Raw genomic sequence first — 19,295 nt, 5'->3', positions numbered from 1 at the left:
TACCAAGAAGAGGGAGGATTAGTGAATCAAACATAAATGCAGCCTGCAGTCTTTTTATAAAGAGTAAATGTGGATGTATAAATGGAATTTGGTTCCTTTTTTTTTTTTTTTTTTTTTTCTGTAGTGGTTGTTAATACCTGTTTCCACCCCCAAGTTCTGACAAGTGCTTTGCTCCACACTCAGAAGACCTTCAGGACACTCAAAGTGGCAGCCGACTTTTTTGCTGAGGCTTAGGGATGCAGTGCCAGTGCATGGAGATGCAGATAGTGTTGAATGGTCAGTTCACTGAACTTGCAAGCCATCCTTTGAGCTTGTAAGTAGCACTGCTATAGGGGACGGCATTGGGAAAGGATTGCTTATAACTGCAAAATAGGTGAAAAGTTGGCTCTTGGAGAGATACTCCTTCTTAAGTAACTTGTCTGTGTGAATTGGCACCAAATTTTACCCAGGAGGAAAGATGACAGTGGAAGTGGCATTGCAGCTATAATTACCCAATTAAGCTTTTTTCAAGGAAAACTGTATCTTTGATCTCACCTTGTCTGGTGTAAATTAATGGAGAAAAAACAGTCTCTTTCTGCAAAGTTTTAGGAGACACATTTCCTGGCTCAGCCTCTGTTGGCTGCAATGCACAGTAAATGCATCAGTTAAAGGTCTCAGGAGAGGTTGATCTAACAAGAAGGCTCCTGCCACTGTCTTATCTCAGGTGAGAGGCAATTTGCTGTTGAAAGGAATGTCCAAGAACAAGTCCTCATTTGCAAAAAGAAAATACAAGTGAAGAAAGTGTTGGTTTTTTTCTCATGCACAAACCAGTGAGGCAACATGGCTACGGTAAAAAGGGATCTAACCACAAAATTCAGATCTGTACTGTCCTCCCTGACAAAGCCGTGGGGTACCCTCACAGGAGCCCCTCTAGCTAATATGAAAACACACACTGAAAAATTATTCCAGGCAAAATCCAACTGAATGCAGCCAAAATACATTCAAAGATTTTAAAGGAATGGTCACGTGGGAAAAAGTATTTTGACATCTCAAACAGGATTTTTCAAACATGGTTAAAGCAGAAGGTAATTTTCCTAGTGGGAAACTTGCAGCCTGTTTTACTGCTTGGGAAGATTCAGTAGGAAAAAGTTCCTTTTGTTGTGCTCCTTCCTAGAAAGGAAAGACCAAATGAGAAATGCTGGGATCCTTACTATCTTTTGCTCTCCCTCTGCACATATCTAAGCTCCTATTCATATTTGTGTGACATAAGATGATTTATGCAGCTGAATTATTGGCCAGACATACCACTTGTAAACTGATGGAAAATCTGCTTGATTCTGCCTTGTGCAGTGTGAAAATGGATTTATGCACAGTGGAAGAACTTAACAGGGATGACAATTTGGTAACTGACATTGTTACGGTAATTTAATAGGAGGAGAAAACCTAGACTAGATCTCAAAAGCTTGAGTAGACATAGATAATAGCTCACTAGCAAACCATATCCTGAGGAATGAAAGTGCTGCCAGTATGCTGTCAAACAGGGAAATTCTATTCAATAATGAAACAAGACACATTAGGGAAGCAGGTGGCTTTCAAGGTGGTAACAGAAGCATGAGTGTGGGTCTGAGTTGGCATATAATGGTTGAAAGGTTCAGAGTCTAAGGAATGGAAAGATGCTTTATTTTCATGAACATGCCAGAAAGTTGCTTTGTTAGAAACGTTTTGGAAAATTCTGCACCCATGGATGGAGTGGTATGGTAAAATATGTTATTTAAATTTCAACCCACCACTGCCTGATTATAGTACATCCAAATCTGGTTTCAGTATTCCTTCATATGAGTATTTTTGCTTCAACAAAGGACAGATGATATAAAGTGAGAAGGTCTGTAAGACAACCCCACACACACCTCGATGATGACAACCATACAAAAGCGTTTAAAGGTCAGTTCTACTCCTTTTCTTCACAGCACCTTCAGTCTGTCCCTGGTGCCTTCAGAGTATCCATCAACCGTTACATTATCTCAATTAAAAGAAATTCAAGCTTATCTACAGCAGTCTGTGTAGAATACTTCTGTTAAAGCTGATTCTCAGCGATGAGCTATTCTTTCCAGAAGCCTAGGCAAAACCAGCAGCTATTCTGTTCAGGTAGGGATGGTGTCTTTTACATGATAGTCCCGCCCTCTTAACCAGGGCAAAGGAGAAATGAATTACAGCTTCAGCTGAAGCTAAAACAGAGAATAAAGTGGCTGGTCTGGACTGCAGGGCACGAGCTGAGCATACAATACTTGCCTGGGTCACACCGACCTGGTGTGCGCCTGCCCCTTGCAGACACTATTGTGTTTAAACAGACCATCTCCCTTTCCTCCCCACCCCATCCAAGCCACTGTGATCGTCCTGTCCGTGTGAATATACACACATCAGTAATCACTTAAACGTGAAACAAAAATCCCAATATAGACAAAACCACCTATTTCATCATTCAGAAAGAGCTGCATCTATTTATTTGGGTTATCTCTACCAGTAGATGTCATGATACAGCAACCTGTGAAAATTCTTGGTGTAGTAAGAGATAAAGTGATGAAAGAAACACTAATAATTATGGAATTCTATTTAAATTATTGGATGTCAGTGGTTAAAAGAGTGGTTAATTTTGCAAGATGCTACTACCCAGATATCAGTTTCCTTGTTTTGGGTGCACTGCAACCAAAAACCTCTGTCATTGACCAAAAATTTTCATTTTGATGCCTGTGTAATATACCTGTTTCTCTTATTCCAGGCACAGTACCTGCCCTTTAGTGAGTGGAACACACTAATAATGGGGTGGGTAAGTGACTGTGGAGTGACATCCTCTGAAGAAATTTATGATAACCTCTTCTTTGAAGAAAAAGATTCAAAATGAATGCCACACACATTTGCTACATCTAAGAGCAATCTGCTTAGATGTTTTTGTCACACATCAAAGTACACTCACAACCATGTCCGTTTTAGTAATGATCCTGGTTTCATCTTTCTGTAGGGGGGGGGGGGAAGCTGTCTAGTCTGAGAAATTAGTTAAAAGTATTGGGAATATGTCAGATGATAGTCAATGAGGTGCCTGGGCTAACTAGGATCATCCTCATTCAGTAATGCTGCTGTGCCCCATTGAAGTTGCAGTTGTACATGGAAAAACTTCATAGCACAGTATGACTATAACTGTGTCACAGTTTTTCCCTGCTCTTCCCTCCTGCTAGGAGGATGGTGAAACATAAAAATGCTTTAAATAAGCATGAAAGACTATTAATATCCACATTCCAGAGTGGGGTAAATGACCAGAGCATGGGGGAAATGTTTTAGCATAAGCAAACCTCTATTCGTGGAGATGAGCTGCTGCGAATTCCAGTGTGACACATGCATTCTTTGACCTTCCCCCTGCCAGGCCTGCAGAGCAGCAGGTACTCTCAGCTCTCATGGACATCCATGCAAGCTGAGGGTACAAATGCCAGATAGGGCGTTCAGTTTTCAAGCCTTTGCCTGGACAGACATGTTGTGATTTAAGAAGAATAAAGTAGCGGTGTTTTTAAGTTTGGTCCGACTGCTGGTCTGATGACTTCTCCTGAATATGTCTCCTGCTCCCAATGAAAGCATCTGTTAAAATGTTTTGAGTTTGGGATTTTTCTTGTTTTGTATTTACCTTAGCCCTTTAAAGACTGTGGTTGCAAATAAACACACCACCATGTTACATGAAAGGGCCTGTTACTGTTCAGCAGGGTAAGAAAACCGGGAGAGTAGTATCCTACTAGAAATGTATAAACCCTTCTTTGTGGTTTACCCTTGCTTTGTGTCCTCAGAAAGTTCTTGCTCTAAGCTCCAGGGATCATGTAAATCCATTCTAGGTATTTAAAATGTTTTTTACAACCCATGTTTTGTAGCTACTCATGTGTTTTTAAGGCATTTGTGTTTACAACTGAATTTCTAGATTCTTAAAGGGTTAATATAAGAAAATAAACAGTCTCATTAAACGGATTCCTCAGGACAGATGGAAGCAAAAATATTTAAGAATATGCATTTCATTTTAGTGAAAACACTAGCCCTACAAATTCAGTAAAGAATCTAAACAAGGGTGTAAGAATATAGCATGAGGTTAAGAAAGCACCATGGAAGTGTACAGGGTTAACCACGAGGAGCCCATGAGTGACCTCTAGTCAGGCAAGACTTGAGGGAGCTCTTTAGCTCAGACTCACCAACTACCCACACAGAAACCCTTTTGCACCTCTGACTCGGAGGGTCCAATCACCCAAGTCTTACACAGTGTTGGATGTAACACAGCACTGCAATAAGCACTGCCATCTGCAGAACAGAATCAAAACTGCTTAATTGTTAATAAAGCTGCTTTAGTTTGGCAGCCATGGGTTTTACACAGCACGCCTCCGCCATACTGTCATACTGTCAGTCTCGAAGGAAATGAAACAAGACCGCTATATTATTTTGGTATCTCAAAATACTTTGGGAAGAAGTCCAGTCTCTATTGAATTCCTACCATGAACACACTTACTTTAAATGTACTTTGGGAAAAGAGAAGGCAGTGACACAGGAGCCAGTCTTGGCAATACTTACCTTAAATCCTATTCTTAATTACCCAGGTGTTTCTCAAACAGAGAGAAAAGCAGCTATTCTCTTCTGGGGACCTTTCCAGGAATGTGTTAGGCTAACAGTTGGACTTGATGATCTTCAAGGTCTTTTCCAACCTAAACAATTCCATGATTCTATGACTGATCTTCAAAACTGCTGCGGCTCAGATCTGGTTGTTTGGTGCCAGACCAATTTTTCATGATTCTGTACTTTGGCCTCAGTTTCAAAGCAATGTTCTCACATAAAACAACAGACAACAGTGAAATATCCAAGAGAAGAAGCTACCACAGTGTACCTGCTTGTCAGGAATAACGACCGCTTCAGAGCGGCGTTTGCCATTCATTAGTGTTCACACAGAGCCTACTACTCAGCAACTAGCTTTTACATGTGAATATTAGCAAATTAGCTAGCAGGTCATCAGACAGTCTCTGGCACCAAAATCAAATCCTTGCCTTCTTTTTTTGAATTGGAGGAGAATCAGTCAGTAATGAAAGAGCTTTTTACCTTCATCTTAGAGCTTTCAAGCTTTCAGCTCGCTAGAAAGCAATGTACAGTCAGAGTATTTGGTACAGGACTCTCAGCTCAGCTGTGATCACTGGAAGAGCTGTTATAATGTGAAACGTGTCATCAGCTGTCCTGGTTTTGGCTGGGACAGAATTAGTTTTCTTCCCAGTAGCTGGTGCAGTGCTGTGTTTTGGATTTGGGATGTGAATAATGTTGATAACACACCGATGGTTTAGTTGTTGCTAAGCAGTGGTCAAGGACTCTTCAGCTTCTCACCCCACCCCACCAGTGCGCAGTCTGCGGGGCACAGAAGCTGGGAGGGGACACAGCCGGGACAGCTGACCCCAACTGGCCAGAGGGATGTCCCAGACCATATGGCATCATGATCAGTGTATAAACGAGGTGGAAAGCTGTCTGGGGGCTGCTGCTTAGGGACTGGCTGGGCATCAGCTGGTGGGTAGTGAGCAATTGCATTGTGCATCACTTGTTTTGTATATTCTGATTATTTTATCAGTACTATTATTATTATTTTCCCTTCCTTTTCTGTCCTATTAAACTGTCTATATCTCAACCCACAGATTTTACATTTTTTCCCCCCCAATTCTCTTCCCTATTGCACTGGAGGTGGGGGAGTGAGCATACAGCTGTGTGGTGTTTAGCTGCCTGCCAAGTTAAACCACGACATCAGCTCTGCACTTCATCCAGGTAAATGATGTGATTGTTTTTGCTGAATACCTTTCTTACTGTTTCAGTTGCAGATACAGCTGAAATTGCACCTTGTCATAAGGGCACTGTGTTCCTGAGGTTTGTCAAAGTCTGAACTGCGTAAAGCTTATGCAAGCGTTTCTCATTTTCATAAAGGATTTTCTAAGCTCTTAGCCTGAGAGCTGTGCTCTGTTCAACAAGTGCCATCCCTTTTCCCATTCAAGTGGCCCTGATAGCTGCTATTCACAGCCTGCAACAGGATCTGCAACATTTGAACTGTAGGTAAGTCTTTCTACTAGTTCGCTAATATAAATTTAATGAACAAAATGTTGACAAAGGAGAGTATGCTGTGCCCACTGAAGGTGCGTTGAGTTGTCTTGACCTTGCAGAGTCATTTCAGGGCTTGGTGCTCGTCAGGGCACCTAAGGCCTACTGATTTCTTTCATTGTATTGTGTCATTCACACTATATTACCATAACAACGACATCCCCTTATTGGTGGGGAGCAGTAGAAGGCTAATAAAAAATCAGTATCCCTGTTAGTATTCTCAGCCTCCCCTACAGAAGAAAGTGGCCTTTAACAGTGACTGGCATGGGCAGATGGCCCTTTTTTAAGCCAAAAAAAAGATTAATTTTCACTTCTTCACGTCATAAAAATGTACCATCTAGTGACAGCTAATAACCACATTTCTCTCTCAATTTCTTGACAATGGAATTCTCTTTCAGGTTCTAAAATACCAGTCTGAAGTGACAGTGATACAGGAAACTGCTACTGGAAGGTTTTCTAAAGTACCACTGAAACATCACCAAACTGCCCGCAATAGCTCAACTATACAATTTCACAGAGATTTTCCAGAAAAGCTTCCACCCAGAAATATTGGGAAGGCAACAACCAGCCAACAGGATATTGGGAATGAGAGCTTTTCTATAGCATCATAAAGTGATCTTAATAGCCTACTCCTATGTATACTGTAGTAATGGGTCAAGATACCTCTGGGATACCACCCAGGGGGACCTTGACAGTCCTGAGGAGTGGACCAGTGTGAATGTCATGAAGTTGAAGAATGTCAAGCGCAAGGTCCTGCACCTGGGTTGGGGCAATCCTCAGTATCAGTATAGACTGGGGGATGAATGGATTGAGAGTGGAGAAGGACTTGATACTGATGGATAAAAAATTGGATGTTAGCCAGCAATGTACACTTGCAGGCCAGAAAGCTAATCATATCCTGGGCTCCATAAAAAAAAGTATGGCCAGCAGGTCAAGGGAGGTGATTCTTCCCCTTTGCTCTCATGAGACCCCACCTGGAGTGCTGCGTCCAGCTCTGGAGTCCTCAGCAAAGTCCTCAGGAAAGTCAGACCTGTTGGAGCGGGTCCAGAGGAGGGCCACAAAAATGATCAGAGGGATAGAACACCTCTCCTATGAAGACAGGCTGAGAGAGTTGGAGTTGTTCAGCCTGGAGGAGGCTCTGGGGAAACTTTAATGCAGCCTTTCAATATGTAAGGAAGATAGCGGCTTTTTACCAAGGTCTGTAGTGACAGGACAAGGGACAATGGTTTTAAACCAAAAGAGGGTAAATTTAGACAAGATATAAGGAAGAGATTTTTTACAATGCAGTCGGTGAGACACTGGAACAGGTTACCCCAAGAAGCTGTGGATGCTTCATCCCTGGAAGTGTTCAAGGTCAGCACTGGATGGGGCTTTGAGCAGCCTGATTTAGTGAAAGCTCATGGGAGAAGGGTGGGACTAGATAATCTTTGAAGTTCCCCTCCAACCCAAACCGTCCCGTGCAGATTCTACCAGGTTCTAAATTATTTGGTGTTTAAACCACCAAACCTTACTCATTAACCATGTGGTAGTTTTTTAACTGAGTGTGATCCCAAGCCCTTCATCAGTGATGTTTGTAAGGTAACAGAGTGACAAAGAACTTGGCAGGGAGAATAGACAGGGTGTGCTGCCTTCTTTGACAACCTAGTCCAAAGAAGAGTGTGGATTTCTACTGTGGAGATTTCCCTGCACAGCAGAAGAAATCTGGAATCCATATACTACAAACAAACACTAATAACAATTATGTACAAAAGAGCAATTGTATGATTTTTTACTTTTGCACTGAGACTATTAAAGTCTTCTCAATGTGGACCTCAACTGTATGGTGGATGTTAAAGATTTATATTAAAAATGCAATTTTATTTTTTGTTTTTCTTTATAATTTAATGTTTGCATTGAAAAGAAAAAAAAACACTGGACAAAGACATTAAAATTATTTAGTCTGTGCTTCTAATTATTAGAGAACAGATTTGCAAGTTAAGCATGCCTTGTAGCTTTTAATTTTCAAATATCAGGGGCAGCAAATGGATGCTGGTTAAGGCTGTCTGCTGGCTAGGGCAGTAAAAGCTTTTTTCAGCTAGAAGCTATTCCTCCACATAGCAAATCCTTCCCTCCCTGCAACAGAATATGAGAGGAAATAAATAGGTCAAGCTTGTGTTGCTAAGGCACTCTGGGTTTGCAACCACAAATAAAAATAATTTAAAATAGTTAAACAGACATGCTTGAAAAATTAATAATAGTTATCCTTTCTATTTTTCCAGGTTTTCTCAGTGCTTTTCCTCCTATGAGTGCTTCACTGTGTTGTGACTGAGTATAAAAAACAAACCGGCACTAAGAACTGATTAGCAACCGTACAATAACAAAACAGCAGCCTTGTGGGAAAAATTATCTGATTTACGTTTCCAGGGGAGCATTAGGAGAAACCCAAATTAAAATTATTTACTAGAAAACCTTGAAAATTCAGCAACACTGTTTCTTCTAATTAGCTACTGTGATCAACCCCCCCTCCTGAGTTGACGGTTGCCTAGACTCTCAGGGAAAAAGAGGACAATCCTATCTACGTGCAATTGGTAGCCCAGATCCCTCTCCCAGCTCTCCTTACACTGTAATTCTATAGTTGGCATACTATGGCAAAGGTGTACTTACAAAACAAATTTTAAATTTATAGTCACAATAATTAGAACTCTTTCCCATTGTGTTTCCAGGCATTATTAGAAATGGGAACAAAAAAACTTTGCATAAAATATCTTACTCCACACTTGGAGAAATTAACTGAATTAGGTGGCACAAATTAAAGTTTCTATTCATAAAGCAGTTATTAATTTTACAGCCTTTCCAGCTCCTTTGTGCTCTTTTTTTCAGTGGTGAAAAAGAGATTTAAGCAGGTTATTTGGGTTAGAGTGAAAAAAACATTTCTACAAGCTCTTCCTCAACATTTGATCCAGTCCAGAGGACAGCTTAGCAGAAAAATAGAATCTGAATTTTGGACTTTATGTGCTGCACTTGGCACATCTGGAGTGTGCTTTACTGGGGCATGACACTGGAAAGGAGTCAGCACACCTGGCTTGGGCATTCACAGATGGCATGGCCTCAAGCTACTCATTTGCCTTTTGTGCCTGCTCTTTTTTTATGACATACCGTACCATACGATGTCATTCTTGGCAAAAAAACATGGGGGGCAGTTGGGGTGGGGTGTGTGTCCAAAGTAGCCATTGCTCGGGGACCGGCTGGGCATCAGTCTGCTGGTGGGAGGTGGTGACTGATTGCCTTTGCATCGCTTTTTCTTTTATCAGTCTTCATTTATTAAACTTGACCCACTTTTCCCCCCTCGCTTTTGCCTTCCGATTCTCCCTCTGTGCTGCTGTGGGGAGTGAGCGAGTGACGGCGTGGGGTTAGTTGCCAGCCAGGGGCAACCCACTGCAGCCTCAAACTGTCGTAGACCATGGATGTCTATTTAGAGAGCATTGCTATATGCTTGTTCTGTCCTTCTGGTCTGCTCTATCTGCTACATCTTTATCTGTTTTATTTATTACCAGCAACAGAATAGATGGCTGTGAACAGTCTTGTCCAGTACAGCCATTTTAGATTCTTACATGCTTACTCTTGCAACTATCTGTGTGGCATTGCTTGATTTCTGCCTTTATTTTACAATTCTTTTTCATGTGCTGGTAACTTTTTCAATAGTGGTTGGAGTTAGGGCTAGATCATCCTGACTCCATGATCTACTAAGATCAGCTTTTCTTTATATAGAAAAACACAGCTTCCTTATGAATGCCTCACAAGCCACTCAAAGAGAAATTCAGAGAGGTTTTAAAAAATTTATGGGATTTTTTTAACACAGTGCTAGGAACTGGACAGAAATGAAATTGTTCCTTATTTAATGGAGTTTTACCAACAAAACTTACCTCCATTTAAACTGTATTCAGCAGGGACTCGGGTCATTGCAGCAGGAACATCCAGTCCCTTCAGGTTGACTCTGTTTTCCAATTAGTTTTATAGTTATGTTCATGTACATATTCATCTGCTTTTCCTCATCCAGAAAACTCATTCTCCACACAGGATGGGCAGCTTTTGAATTGACAAATTCTTGCTTACTTATGCATTGTCTTTCTGTAGCTTTTGATACTCATCATGGCTGATATGTTGGTGTTCTCTGGTGGCAGGCAGCAAGGTGCCAATCTGGATAGAAACTTTAGGCTCCAGATCTCTTTTCATGTGTTCTGAGTCCAGTTTCCCAGCTGACATCAAAAGCAGTAAACAAATCTGGTTAGTTGCTAAGCTGGTCAGCTTGTCCACTCCCACAATGTGAGGTTGCATCTATAGATATTACCCACAGTTGCTTCTCCTACCAATGAAAACTACCCTGGAAATCAGGGAGAGAGGAGAGAAGAATGGGTAAATGACATCTTCCCAGTGTGGAAGTAAGCCTAAAGAGACTCAACCCACTGAGACCATGATAATGTTTGGTACTTAATTCTGCATGGGAATTTAGGGACATTACATGATACTCTCCCACCATCCCTCCCTTTCCAGAAACCCCATGAAAACTGAAGGTCTTACAGGACCACTTCCAAGGAAACTCCAGAACAGTTGGGAAGACATGAGGCTGTCTCAAGACCAGCACCTGCCAGTCTGCACTGATAGGGTTCTGTAGTGAGGCATCCATTAACTTGAAGTACTAGTTAATAAAGATATTAGATATAAGGATAATGCTTTTCTGAAGGCAGCCTCAAGCAGCCATACTCAGGCGAATGCCCAAGCTGGAAGGGACTGGCCTTATCCTAACAGCAATATTAAAAAAAAAATAAATCCTAACAGCTAAGGTGACACGCCATTGATTACAGAAGATAGGGAAAAGAGAAAGAAATAACGCTGAAGTTATTTCTGGATACTTGACTCGGTCTATAGCTGGAGTAGTATCTTCTCCACCTGCACCTTTACTCCTCTAGGAGGTTCAAAGCCAGCAGAGAGTAGGTGGCTCTGGGACATACATTAGATCCAAGAGTGCAAATTTAATTGCAGTGCTTGGATGTAGATTTTCTCACATAGAAGTGGACCGAGATTTATGATCCCTCCTTCACAGGATGGGTCCAAATTTCAGTACCCTCTTAGAAGCAGAGGAAGTTAAAACTGTAGTTGAATCGATGGCTGTTGCAAAGAAGAGATGAATAAACCCAGTACTTAAGAGGTGGAAACAGCTATAGAGTAAAAACCCCATCAGCCTCCTGAAATTTGGCACAGATAAACCATTTGAGGACTGAAAGCGAAGTACCGGTCTGAGCCTTTAGAGAGGGATGTTAATCGCTCCTACAGTTGAAGATGGCCCTAAATATTTCAGAGAAGGTAGCCAGAAGAACAGGTTGTGTGTGCTGTAGGAGATATACTTGGACAACTATCAAAGTAGGCTGGGGGGGGAGCAGGGAAAAGGGGAGATCAGCCATAGGCCTTGAAGGTCATATGGTGAACCCCAACTTCCCTACTTCTCTTTCAAGAGAAGAAGCAATTGAGGGAGAGAAAAGAGGAGTCAGAAGGTAGAACACAGAAGTTAATCTCTTACCGCCTCATCCTCTAGCCTCCTGACCTTACCTGCATTTAGCAAGACAGCTTGAAAAGCAGCGAGGCTGCCCAGCTGAGAAGATTCCCGGCTGACAAACAGCCTCTTGGACAAACTGCTGGTTGCTGCTTAGCTGGCACTTTGTAGCACAGTGTCCTGGACAACAGGACTAAGGAAACTTTGAAATGTAGGCATAGTTGTCACTACTTCTCTGTGGAAGATGTATGCCAGACTTCTTCTTCTGATGAGGCCAAGGTAGTGACCTGGCACAAGGTACCTGCTTCATCCCCTCTTGGCATGCACAGACAGAAGGTGCTGTAGACACTTGAAAGTGGAAGAGAGGAAAAAGGCACTTGATTTCTAAGGCTTTTGAATGCCTGGTGAGACAAATGCTGAGGCAACCACACACCTGTGGTAGAGACAAGCCATAGGGTTTCAGAAGCATGGTGAGAAGATGTTAGGAGCAAATGCACCTCTCAAGTGATGGGTAGCAGCTAGTAAGGATTTGCAAAGATATTCTCATATCCAGGAATAAGTGACTTTAAAAAGACATCCAATAGATTTTTAAAAATAAAGTGGCAAAATGGTGGCCTCCAGCCAACTTAAAATTATAACATGCTAGTGAATCGGATCTCATGATTTATGGACCACCCACTTCTGCTCTTATTGAGGAAATGCTTCATTAATACAAAGCTCCAGCTAGATTGGCCTACTGGATTTACTTGATAATTTTGAGAAATTAGGTTTGGGTGTCTGCATGAATTGGACTGGAAGGCCCTTTTTCCTGTTTAAAGACAGTAAGATTTATAGCTTTAAATGCTATGTAAATGTAAATGTTATAATGTTTCACAATCATGTATTTAAACACAGAAATCTGTTTATTAACCCAAACAAAACAGAGGAAATGATTCCAGCCCTCAGGTTTTGAATTCTCATTTAAATATGTGAACATCAGTCCACAACTTAGAGATGTTTGTGTATCTATGTACCTCCAAAATACTCATATTTCATAGGCTTTTTCACATTAATATTCACCAACAGTATCACAAAAGTTCTTTTTCTTTTACATAATTGTAAGCAACAGTAATTCTAGAAACACTAGAGAAAAAAAAGCATAGCAATGTCCACAGTTACAAGAAAAAGTGCACATTACTTGGTCACAATCACAGTCATTACTTGGAAAACTATATGTAACAAGTAGATATAAAATATCACTGATGCCTTAAACTCATTGTCAAAAACAGAATTACATAAAATTTTGTACATGAAATAAGGCAAATTTAGGAATGCACAAGAAACTTGTTATTCAACAAAAGCTAAACAACAGAACAGATAGTACAGTAAGCATAAACTAAAGTACTTTTTTTCTATATACTTAAAAATAAGCCTGCTGTAGTGCACAAAGAAAACACCATTAATGTGTAATCAATATTATAAAATAAGAAATAGAGGGGTTGGGAAGAGTGGGGAAGGGGAGAGAAGTGTTTTATTATAGTTGCAGCTGCATCCATTTACAGTTTTGTACAGGTTTTAGCTAGGCCTGGGAATTATACAAATCATACCAGAAGTGTCAATTACCTCCTCGGTAAGAATTTTGTTTAAATTAAGGAAACAAAAAATAAATACACACAAGAGTGCAAATTTTCAGATTGTCACTTGCAACCTCTTAACATTCATCATCTACATCCAATCACAACTAGAGGGACTTGTATAGGACAGCAGCAGTGATCATGGAGTTAGATGAGCTCACCATAAGAAATCAATTTTATCTTTTTTTTTTTCTCAATGATATGTCTTTTTTAAAAAACCCTCAACTCTTTATTAATTGCTAATAAAGCTGCAATATATTACAGAATGGAGCTGAGAATGGTATGAATGCAGGAAATGCATGCTTCCTTTGGAAAGTATTCCATACATGACAATTTACAGTACATGGGGGAAGAATTATCCAGCATCAAGAGTTACTCGTTGTAGAAAGAATATGAAGTTGGGGAGAAGGGCACAGTCAGGGGTTCAAGAGAGGAAGGGGGGACTTAAAATACCTCCTCAAAACATTTTCAGGACAAGTGAAAAAGTTTACCAAAGTAACAATGAAAAATCTTGAATGAAAACAAAAATCTTTTGTTTTGTTTTTTTATAAAAATTACATTTTTTTAAAATACAAGATCCTTTTAATTGTAATTGTGCCCTGTAGCAACAGGACATTTGGCAACGTTTTGCCATATACTGCAGCTTTAAGTCCAATGAGTCAGTATCACATTCCACTAATATTGCACTTGGATCTTGAACCATTTTTTTTAAAACCATCACAGCATCTTCTGTTTCCTCCACTTGTTAGAACGAGTTAATTTCTAGCCACTTTTTCGATATTTATGCTGACACACTAAAACAAAAGCAATAGGCTGGACACAGTAAAGTACCTCGGAAATACCAGAGGTCGAAGTTCACTTGAAGCACCTTAACACATCACTTTATGGATCAAGAACAGTGTGGCATTATGGTAATTAACTCTCCTAAAAGACTGTGCAGTAACTGAAGTGTGTGCTCTGGGAAATCAAAATGTCATTAGTGGAAACTCTGAGATAAGACCAGGCCAGTGTGAAGGTTACATGACTCAGTTCTGCTGCAAAATAAGGTTTTCCAGTTCATCTGCAGAACGCAATAAAAACGCGGCTGATTCTCGATACCCTGCCACAAGCTGCCTCACTGCATTTATTTCAGTTGGACTCAGCTGGGGTCTAGAGCTTGAACTACTGGAGGATCCAGAGCTGGTTGCTAACTGCCTCTTCATACTGAGATCTGTTGGACCTGCAGGTAACAAAAGAAAAGAAAAGAAGCTTCAGATCTGCGGCAAGAGACCTTTCACAGGTCTGCAGCCACAAATGCAGAGTAATAAAATCTGCTCTCAGCTGAGTGCCAATGAGAAGTAGCAGAAACAAGCAATAACTGTTCAGTTACCAGTTGCCCTGCCAGGAACCACAGTGATTTATATTTATATATGAAAGACACCCTTCAAGTTCTATTTACACTACATGAGGGGCAACTCCACCGCCAGTAGAAAATCACCCTCTAGGGCGTATCCATACAGTGTAAGCCACCTGCACCCCAACACTGCCCTGGGATCTGATCCTGGTGAGCAGGCAGAAGATTCATCTGTGCCTCCCCCAGCTCCAGCTGCCATCGTAGGCTTCATGGCATTCTGCACATTTGCAGTTTTTATCAAAGAATAGAAAACTTATGTTCTCTAGATATCTATTTTCGCATTTTATGCTTAAATCAGCATGTGGCCAGATTGTGAATCCCTTACAGATGTAGATAAATAGTCATTCACTTGACTAGCCCTGATACCATGTAATCACTTGCATAAATAGCTAGTCATGAATGAGATTAGGCTGTGACAATCTGGCTGCTACATTGAGGAATTCACTATCATCTGTGGGGGCTGCATACAGCTGGCAATATACTGCAAGGATCTTGTGAGGCCTGAACACTGAATAGAGAATCTGCAGCAATCACTATGTTGCCTTGGCTTACAGCAATATGCTTAGCACTTTTCATCAAAGAATATTCTCGAGACCATGTATGCTGCATGCAGAAGACAGCATTCCTGAGGGTGGTCTGCATGTTACCATGATCAGCAAAACCATCTGCCATCATTAAGTTTGGCTTTGTGTGGAATTTCCCTGGTCATTTGGCCATAGTTATTAATCAGCTAAGATGTATGGTGCTTTGATGAGATGTTTCTTCCTGGAGCGTAATCTGGACAGGTAGAATTGGACTGAGGACTTTTTTTAGACACACTAGAACACAGATGACAAGTATACTTATCAAGCAGTTTATTACGTGCAAATCTGGAAGAACATTATTCATTCATTTTGACAGTGTAGCAAATCACAGAATGGTCAGGTTTGGAAGGCATCTCTGGAAGTCATCTAGTGCAACCCCCTGCTAAGGTAGGTTCTCCTAGAGCAGGTTGCACAGAGTCACACCCTGGTGCATTTTGAATGTGTCCAGGGAAGGAGACTCCACAGCCTCCCTGGGCAGCCTGTGCCAGGGCTCTGCCAACCCCAAAGTAAAGAGCATACTCAGATGGAGCTGCCTGTGCTGCAGTTCGTGCCTGTTGCCCCTTGTCCTGTCGCTGGGCACCACTGAAAAGAGCCTGGCCCCGTCCTCTTGACACTCACCCTTAAAATATTTGCAGACATTGATAAGGCCCCCTCTCAGTCTTCTCCTCTCCAGGCTGAACAGCCCCAGCTCCCTCAGCCTTTCCTCACAAGGGAGATGCTCCAGTACCCTAACCATCTTTGTATCCCTCTCTAGTTGTTCCCTGTCTCTCCTGAACTGGGGAGCCCAGAACTGGACACAGCACTCCAGACATGGCCTCACCAGGGCAGAGCAGAGGGGGAGGACAACCTCCTTCCACCTGCTGGCCACGCTTCTCCTGATGCACCCCAGGATCCCATTGGCCCTCTTGGCCACCAGGGCACACTGCTGGCTCATGGCCAGCTTGCTGTCCACCAGGACTCCCAGGTCCTTCTCCACAGAGCTGCCTCCCAGCAGGTCACCCCCAGCCTGTACTGGTGCGTGGGGTTGTTCCTCCCCAGGTGCAGGACCTCACACTTACTTCATGAGGTTCCTCTCTGCCCAGCTCTCCAGCATGTCCAGGCCTCGCTGAATGGCAGCGCAGCCTCCTGGGGTATCAGCCACTCCTCCCAGTTTTGTATCATCAGCAACCTTGCTGAGGGCACACTGTCCCTTCATCCAGGTCACTGATGAATAAGCTGAACAGGACTGGACCCAGCACTGACCCCTGGGGCACACCGCCAGCTACAGGCCTCCAGCTAGACTCTGTGCGGCTGATCACAGCCCTCTGAGCTCTGCCATTCAGCCAGTTCTCAACCCACCCCACTGTCCACCCATCTAAACCACACTGCCTGAGTTCACCTATGAGGGGAGACAGTGTCAAAAGCCTTGCTGAGGTCAAGGCAGACAACACCCACTGCTGTCCCCTCATCTACCCAGCCAGCCATTCCATCACAGAAGGCTGTTAGGTTGGTCAGGCATGATTTACCCTTGGCAAATCCATGTTGACTACTCCTGACAACTTTCTTTTCCTCCACATGCTTAGAGATGACAGCAAGGATGTGCTGTTCCATGACCTTTCCAGGGATGGAGGTGAGGCTGACTGGCCTGTGGTTTCCTGGGTCCTTCTTGCCCTTTTTGAAGACTGGGGTGACATTGGCTTTCCTTGAGTCCTCAGGTAACTCTCCTGTCCTCCATGACCTTTCAAAGTTGATGGAGAGCTGCTCAGCAGTAACATCTGCCAGCTCCCTCAGCACTCAGGGGTGCATCCCATTGGGGGTCCATGGATCTGTGGGTGTCAGGTTTGCTTAAGTGATCCCTAACCTCATCCTCTTCAACCAAGGGATAGCCTTCCTTTCTCCAGACTTTCTCTTTTGCCTCCAGAGTCTGAATTCCTGAGGGGTAGCCTTGATATAAAGACCGAAGCAAAGAAAGCATTCAGTAACTCGACCTTCTCTGTATTCTTCGTCACCAAGGCACCCACCTCATTCAGCAGTGGACCCACATTTTCCCTAGTCATCCTTCTTCTACTGATGTACTTGAAGAAGCCCTTCTTGTTGTCCTTGACACCCCCCACCAGATTTAATTCCAGATGGATATTAGCCTTCCCCATCGCATCTCTGCATGTTCTGACAACATTCCTGTATTCCTCCCAAGCAGCCTGTCCCTTTTTCCACATTCTGTAAACTTCCTTCTTCCGAGTTTTACCAGAAGCTCCTTGCTCATCCATGCAGGTACTCTGCCCTCTCTGTTTGATTTCTTACTCATAGAGGTGCACCTATCTTGAGCTTGGAGGAAGCGATGCTTGAATGTTAGCCAGCTCTCTTGGACCCCTCTACCTTCTAGAGCCCTAACCCATACAATTCCTCTAAATAGGTCCTTGAAGAAGCCAAAGTTAGCTCTCCTGAATTCCAGGGTTGCAATCCTACTTATTGCCATGCTTCCTCCATTCAGGATCCTGAATTCCACCAAGGCTGCCCCCAACCTTCACATCCCCAGCCAGTCCTGCTTTGTCAGTACAAGGTCCAGCAGCACACCTCGCTTTGGTGGCTCCTCTACCACCTGTGTCAAAAAGTTGCACCAATGCTCTGCAGGAACCTCCTGGACCATGCGTGCCTAGCTGTGTTGTTTTTTCAGCAGGTATCAGGGTGGTTGAAGTCTCCAGTGAGAACCAGGGCCTGTGATCGTGAGGCTACCTCCAACTGTCTGGAAAGGCCTCACTGAGTTCCTCTTCCTGATCAGGTGGCCTGTAGTAAATCTGTACTTCTGGAAGGCAGAAGATCAGACTAGCCTGATCTTAATCTTAATACTCTCCTGGAAATTGGGATCAAGTTACCCAAGTCAATGTATCTTGCTTTCCTATGAGAAAAATGTCACCTTTCACTTTCATCTGGACAATGTATGTCAATGCCAAGGCTATCTCAGCATTGGCTCACTGGATGGCCCTCGCTTCCTAAAGAGAGTGGAATAATTTTAATTTAGCATATTAAATTTTGGAATACAAAACACACCAATTCATACTTTAGATGTTCTCTTAAATAATCCCACCAGAATCACAAGATTCAAACCCAGACTCATTATCTTAAGCACTAATGGAAAGAGATGTACTGATTTTCAGAAGCTGAAGATCTGGTCATAAACCTTATTTATTTGTCTTTCTTTTATGCTTATGCAGAGATACAACTGAGACCACAAAGAACGTGGAGATCGCCATGTCCCCACACTGAAGTTAATGAAAATCTCCCCTTGCGTGAATGAAGGCAGAGCTGGGACTATGAAAAGAAACTACTTGAACAGAAAGGGTCCTATTACATCTTACTTCCTACTATGCAACTAGCATGACAGCACTTAGCCTTACAACTGTATTATCCAGCTTTACACTGGCATAAATGAACTGACTTTTAAGTAACTTCCAGCGTACAAAGGATAAATAAAGGACAATTAGCTCAGTGAATTTGTTTCAGTGTGACTGCACGCTGCAGGGAAACGATCACAGTGTGAAGAAGCTCAGAGGATATTTCTAAGTAAAATCTTAACCCAGCACAGAGAAGGAGGGTATACAAATCATAAAGCCAGCTGGACTGAATGGTTGTAAGAAGCCATTAAAGACTTCTGTATTTATTGGGTCAGTAGTGAAAAAGCTACCACTGACATATTGAGGGCATTGTGCTCCATATGAACCTACTTTAACTTTTATGTTCTTTCCTTGACTCTCATTCATGTGACAGCCAAAACCACACACACAATATATAGCATAACAGAGCTTCTGTGGCAGAGCACATCTTTTTCTGCAATAAAACTGAAGGGGTTTTCTCATTGGTAATCCAGATTTTTAAGTGACTGAATAAGATACTAAGTTTATTTCACTCATAAGTAGAAAATACATAGAAATGCGCTTGCTCACACCTCTGAGGTTTCCCTTACAAAAAACGATGAGTAAAAACAAATTAAAAGCACTGCTCTGAAAGGAAAACTAGGAGAACAGATGTCCAGCGAGCATAAATCAGTGTAACTCCTCACAAGTCCATAGGGTCACAGT

The 19,295-nt window shown here is 42.3% G+C and overlaps 1 protein-coding gene across 4 annotated transcripts in view; it reads right to left on the bottom strand.

Annotated features, from left to right (window-relative positions):
* Positions 1-12,533: 12,533 nt before the first annotated feature.
* The window catches only part of NOL4 (nucleolar protein 4), a 201,352-nt gene continuing 194,590 nt past the window's right edge, over positions 12,534-19,295 (bottom strand). For all 4 annotated transcript variants that reach the window (XM_056333150.1, XM_056333152.1, XM_056333151.1 and 1 more), the window contains one exon: positions 12,534-14,482. In XM_056333150.1, coding sequence (XP_056189125.1) covers positions 14,289-14,482 — 194 coding nt within the window. In that variant the 3' untranslated portion in view covers positions 12,534-14,288. The remainder of the gene's footprint in view (positions 14,483-19,295) is intronic.

This window comes from Falco biarmicus, chromosome 3 (assembly GCF_023638135.1).
Source record: "Falco biarmicus isolate bFalBia1 chromosome 3, bFalBia1.pri, whole genome shotgun sequence".
Lineage (NCBI taxonomy): Eukaryota > Metazoa > Chordata > Aves > Falconiformes > Falconidae > Falco > Falco biarmicus.
This window is presented reverse-complemented; position numbering and strand designations above follow the sequence as displayed.